The following is a 6,369-nucleotide window of genomic DNA, read 5'->3' as shown; positions in this document are numbered from 1 at the left end:
CTCCTTCCATCTTTTACAAACGCAGTGAAGTTAACTGACACAATGACGCTCCGCTAACTGGAAGGAATGTTTGATACAACTGTTTTTCTTTGACAAGCAACATAAAGTTCTTAGTGTGCTTTACATTGAGTTTTATTGGCATAACGTAAACATTTTTTTTCCATTACGGTGATCCTACGGAGCAAAACATGTTGGATTTTTATCATTGAAATGAGTTCAAATCTCCTTCAGTAGGAGGTTCAAGGTGGTTAGTCTCATAATTATGGTGTCAACTAGTGTTGTATTAGAGCCCTTTAATTGGCGAACGGGACAAGATCTTGCTTTTCCTGGCCCAGCTGAACTTTCCTTTTCGCTTGTAGTGAATCAAAAAAACAATTCTCTCTTTTAACCTCCCCCTCTGTTTCATTTCATTCGCCTTTCCTTTTCCCAGCGCGAGAAGAATGATCGCGACAAACAATGGCTGAGAGAGTCCTGCTGCACTTCATGTTAATTTATACAACTAACTAATTACCGACAAAGGGTGGAAATCACATAAAGACGTTCTCTCGCTCCCACGCTAGTGCTGTGAACCCGCTGCTGTATGTGTGTGTTTGTGAGTGTGTGTGTGTGTGTGTTGCAGTCTTCAAATTCCCCTTAGGGATATGTGCTTAAAAGTCACAGGTCCATGTGATGACTTGCAAGGATTGTATATGCCATTGTTGATGTTTATCGTGTGTGTGTGTGTGTGTGTGTGTGTGTGTGTGTGTGTGTGTGTGTGTGTGTGTGTGTGTGTGTGTGTCTACACGTATTTGTACCGTGTGTGTGTGTGTGTGTGTGTGTGTGTGTGTGTGTGTGTGTGTGTGTGTGTGTGTGTGTGTGTGTGTGTGTGTGTGTGTGTGTGTGAGACAGTGAGTGTGTATCTCCAGGGTAGCAGGTGGCCGGTGGAGTAAGACAGGAGATGAATGGAGAGAGCAGGAGAGCGGTGGAGCATGGTTGGGCCAGGCCATGGGGGACAACATGGCTAGTCATTTATTAGGGAACAACACATACACACACACCTTGTGCGCGCACCTTGCATGCATGCCGACTAATGCAATCCTTCCCATGACACACACACACGTGCTATGTCACAAATATATATGCAAATACACAAACACAAGTGTACATGCTCCCAAAGGCTTAAACAGCACACGCACACTCACACACACACTGACCTAGTATCTACCACTCTCCATTCATCTAGCCTAAGTAGAGCAGCACTAGCCACAACACAGAAATATATCTTTCAAACTCAAGCCATACTTGTGTGACTGAGTGAGTGTGTGTGTGACTGAGTGAGTGTGTGTGTGATCTTTAGCTCAGGGCCTGCCTTCGACAAGTTAAGCTTCTTACTCTGTTCCGAGATGTTTATAGTTTACTGACCTATTTTGTCTTTTGCCCCTTGTTCACATCCCTGCTAGTGTTAATGCTCCTACACTCTGGATGTGTGTGTGTCATTGATCCAGCTGGAAGCAGTGTGTGTAACACAGGGAGAGAGAGGGAGCAGTAATATTCCAGGCCTTTCATAATGATTAAAGCCTTCATTACATTTTCATCCCAACCTGCTGTTTGGTGCTAATGGCCTTTGTGAGCCACGCAGCCAAACAATAGCTAGCTGGGCACAGAAAAGGGATTTCTATCTCGCGCTCAATACCGCCCCTCGTCGTTTCTCTAACTCTCCCCCCCCCTCTCCATTTCCCTCTGCCTCTCTTCATCTTTTCTCAGCATCCCTTTTCTTCCTTTACTCTCTTTCTTCTTCCTTTCTCTGTTGCTTGGCCTGGGCTTTTGAGTGTGTGTGTGTGTGTGTGTGTGTGTGTGTGTGTGTGTGTGTGTGTGTGTGTGTGTGTGTGTGTGTGTGGAGGCGCTGGGGCCTTTTGTTAGCGCGTTTCATTTAAACGTAGGGCAGATAATGCTCGCGGTTGGTTTGGATGCCGCACCACTGTGGCACTCCGCTAATGGGGTCTGTGAAGACACTGCTCTCCCTCTCCTTCACTCTACTCCTCCTCCTCCTCCTTCCTTTACATCTCCCTCCCTCCCTCTCTCTCTCTCTCTCTCTCTGTGTCTGCGCTGGCTAACTCCATAAAGCTCCATTATTGCTTTTTTTCCCCCCGTGCAGCCAGTTCACGAGGTCCAGTGAATCAGCGGACAACCCAAAACACACCTCAATTACAGCTCAGCTCGACAAACAACCTACTTTTTCTTTTTTTGTTGTAACATGGGCCACAACAGGCCTCTCTATTGAAAGGAGTAAAAACAAGCAGACGGCGAGAGTTTCGACCGCTTTGAAAGCCTTATAGAGGAGTCTGGAAAATAAGGTTAGCACATCGCAGCTTGAAATGAAAGCCTGTTGATGTACTGTCTGGAACACACACCGACACATGAACACTCAAAAGACAAACACACACTGCTCTGCTGCACTGTTCTTTCACCTTTTGGGCATGGTGTCGTACAGGCTGCCTACAGTTCAGAGCTGTTTGAATAGAAATCCCAGGCACAGCAGTGGTGGATTTAGAAGCAAGAGAAAAGTATTTATGAAAATATTTAGTTTTTATAACATACACCTGCCATAAAGGGCTAAACCTTATTTGGGGTCAGATCTTTTTCGTTTGGTCGGTTTTCCCAAACTTTCAGACACTTTGGACCAATGAAAACCTCTGGTCTGCTTTCGCTTCAAGCGGGCCTTTAATTCCCATTTTCACGGTTTTACTTTTTCTCTGGGTTTCTTTTACAACATGTTTACATCATTTTTCTCTTGCTGTCTCACACAGACCTCCCTTTGTTGCCCACGAAATTCATATCCACCATTGTTATTTATATAATCTCATTAGAAGGACACCTGTCTGTAATCTCTTTATCACATTATCACTATCACATGCATTTCACAGTGACTTAAGCCCCTCTTTATCTGCCCAATGAGAAATTAGAGATGGCCACGGGCTAATTATATCTCTTGACTCCAAACTGTTAGCCCAAGGCTAAATGTGTGAATGAAATGTCGGGGCTAATTGAGCTAAGCTATGTAGCCCTGAGCAAAGAGTCTGGTTTAGTGTCTTCAATCGTTTGTCTCTTCCTTTATCTGAGGGCTGAGACGGTGTAATCCCAAAGGTTACAAAGGTAGCAGGTAAGGTGCGTTAAACAATCACTGGTCATTCAGAGGAAAGGTAATGCGAGTGGAACGAAAGGTTCTCACACACTCACATGCATGCACACATCTTATTTGTCAAGTTGTGGTAGATATGCAAAGCGTGGTGGACAATAGGCGCTAACAGCTGATGCTGTCTGTCTGTGTGCTGGAAAACAAAGGCTCGCCTCTCGTCTGAATGTGTGTGGGTTCATAACAGAGCATGAGAGCGATAGAGAGAAAGCAAGACAGAGAAGAAGAAGAAGAGAGAAAGGACAACAGAGTGTGATAAAAGAGTGGCTCAGAGCCAGGGAGACGGCGGGAGCAGCAGATCACACATCTGGCCGCACAAGCGTCCCCTTTCATCACTGACCTTCTGGCTCGTTCTTGATCAGCTCCTCCATCTTGCGCTGCTTCAGTGTGTCCACAACGTCTGCCAGGCTGCCCTTGCGTCTCTCTGGGGTCCCGAGGGTACCTGTGGCTAAGCTTCCGTCGCTGCAGGGCCGCCCGCCTCCGCCACCATCCTCTTTGCCTGGTGAGGTAGCATTGTGCTGGGGGTAAGGACTCAAAGAGCTCCGCTTAGTGCCGTCCTGCTCCTGAAAGGTAAGGAGGAGAGAAGACATCAGTTACTCAAAATGGACCAAAACTTGAAGACGGAAATAAACAAAATGAGAGAGAGATAAATGAGAAGGAGGTGGAGGAGGAGCTGGCAAACACCCTTCATTATCACCTCCACCAATCTTCCCTTTATTCTCTCCATTTCCCCTTCTCATAGCTCAGTGCAACTGTCATCCCCGATCAGTTATCTCAAGTTAGGGCACATGTCTTCTTCTTTCTATCCCTCACATCCTGGGGAATCTGCATTTGACTGACTTGGAGGTACTTGACAGAAGGAGCACATGAAACAAAAGCAAAAGACTCCGCACTCTCTCAGAGTCGCACTAACTCTTCTTTACAAAGACTCCAACGGCTCGGCTTTGAGGGACGTCCAACGCAACTGTACCCGATCCCAAGCCTCAACGCCGCGCCGCTTTTGTCCTACGACTCGTGACAATTAATGCTGAGACTGCAACTCCATCAAACAAAACACAAAGCTTTGGAGAGGTGTCAAATCATTTACATAAATCCATGAAAGAAGTGACAAAAAACAATCAGCACGACTGATACAAAGTATAATATATACAGCTCAAAGTAAAGCAACTTTTGCCAAGCTGTCGTGATGAATAATTTTCAAAACTGTCTTGTATCTTAAGTCTATGCAGTCTTTACCAAGTTTAATGACCTTTGGAAATCACATTTGTCTTTTAAAGTTTGAAAAAAACATATGCATATTTGAATCCTTAATTCCTAATTTAGAAAACTGCAGTTTTTAAGGTTTACTCAAGGAAAGTACGAGCTTCAGTCTATACGTTTAAGGTGTGAAGATAAGAGCACTGGGATAAGACTTTCTCCAAATTATTGTAATGTGTTTTTAAAGAGGCCATATTATGCAAATGTTCAGGTTTCATATTTGTTTTGTGTGACATGTTTTGGAGGGGGAGTGTGTGGGAGAGAAACTCCCTCAGGTCTGAACTTTGGGATTTAATCCTTTGCATACCATTTACATGCACAAACCATAATAGGGGCCCTTCAAGAAATTCTAGTTAAGTAAATACACAAGTTTTCATTTACTTGTTTTGAAAACCAGACGTAAAAGTTGTCTGGAGTGTATCCTTTAGTTTCTATCATCTTTTAAACAAAGAGTTCAACGGTAAGAAAGAGAGCTCTTGACAGCCGCTGACTCGTAAGTAACTTCCAGATTCTTAATCTTTGACCTAATGAAACCTGTGTTTGTTTGGATAGCGCTTGTGATAGACGTAATGCCGGCTAAGCCCAATTAATAGTGACACTGAGAAGGAGGATGTTGTCAGCATAGGAAAGGAACACACACACTACCTGCTTGTCACACACACACACACACACACACACACACACACACACACACACACACACACACATAGAGGAAGAGGACAGAGCAATTGTAACGTACATGCACGGCCGCGACTAACGTTGAGCATTAGTGTTTTCTAAGCGGCCGAGTAGATAAACTTCAGTTAAAGGGATTAGACTTTCTTGTCTCTCGTTCTTTACCTTCGTCTCTGTCCTCGTCCAGCCGGTAGGTGACAGTCCGCGGGACCGCACCTTCTTCTCATTTCAGAAAGTCGCGAAAATTCTTTTTAGTTGCTCTGTCAGCGTCGAGTCGGGAGTCCGGGCTTCCACAAATCTCGGAGTCGGTCGCAGAAAAATTCGGAAGTAGTGGGCGCAGTATATGACGTATATGTGTTGACCAAATGATCGGTATAAGGTAGCGAACAGTGTTCAGAGCACATGGGAGTTAATTGTTAACGCTACAACCGTTTTGGAGGTGCCTCCCTCCCGCTAATCACTTAATTAAACCGCACGACTTGAATAAGCTCGCACCTTGTTGTGCCGCGGGATTCTTCTTCCCTCAGTCAGTTCACACATTTACTTTCCACTTTTACCAGACGACCATGGGGAGTGTTAGCATCCAAAAACCGTGACTGTTACTTTTCGCAGCAGTTATAACTCTTCGAAGACGGACCGAAATAAGAGAGTTATTTTTGTGCTCCTTAAGTAAACTTTCTAACCCTTCAAAAGGAAAAGAAAAGACTCTCTTTGTTTTCTCACAGACTCCACCTCTACTGGAGTTAGCAACCTGACACCTGGAAGTCCAAAAATTAAAGGTGAAGGTGGGTCGACGGGACGCTCAATTACCTATTATGTGATAGAGCAAGATTATGTGATATTATGGTAATAATGTACGCAATACATGGCTGTTTGTCTGTTTCAACACCATATACACGCCAACAGACCACCCGCACGAGGTATACAGCAACGCTAAATCGGTTCTAATTGGACACCTGTAACTGGGAGGGCAGATGCTGTCGACTCACTGCTGACTGAGTGAAGCAAAGACAGTAATTTCTCGTGATGTGTGTGGAAATTTTTGGGACACACCACACACACACAACACACACACACAACACACACACCAACACACACCACACACACACCACACACACAACACAACACACACACACACCACACACACACCACACACACTCCTACGGTCACAATCTTCGTGGATATGTCTTGGATGGACCACACACACACACACACACACGCCACACACACACAACACACACACAACACCACACACACACACACAC

The 6,369-nt window shown here is 44.9% G+C and overlaps 1 protein-coding gene across 1 annotated transcript in view; it reads right to left on the bottom strand.

Moving 5' to 3' along the window:
• Positions 1 to 3,504: 3,504 nt before the first annotated feature.
• The window catches only part of LOC104957108 (transcription factor SOX-5-like), a 20,284-nt gene continuing 17,419 nt past the window's right edge, over positions 3,505 to 6,369 (bottom strand). The window contains exon 3 of the mRNA XM_010784721.1: positions 3,505 to 3,735. Within this exon, the coding sequence (XP_010783023.1) occupies positions 3,505 to 3,735 (231 nt within the window). The remainder of the gene's footprint in view (positions 3,736 to 6,369) is intronic.

The sequence above is a fragment of the Notothenia coriiceps genome, unplaced genomic scaffold (assembly GCF_000735185.1).
Source record: "Notothenia coriiceps isolate Sejong01 unplaced genomic scaffold, NC01 NC01_scaffold00026424, whole genome shotgun sequence".
In the NCBI taxonomy this organism is placed as follows: domain Eukaryota; kingdom Metazoa; phylum Chordata; class Actinopteri; order Perciformes; family Nototheniidae; genus Notothenia; species Notothenia coriiceps.
Note: the sequence above shows the minus strand (reverse complement) of the source record. Positions and strands in the feature narration are given on the sequence as shown.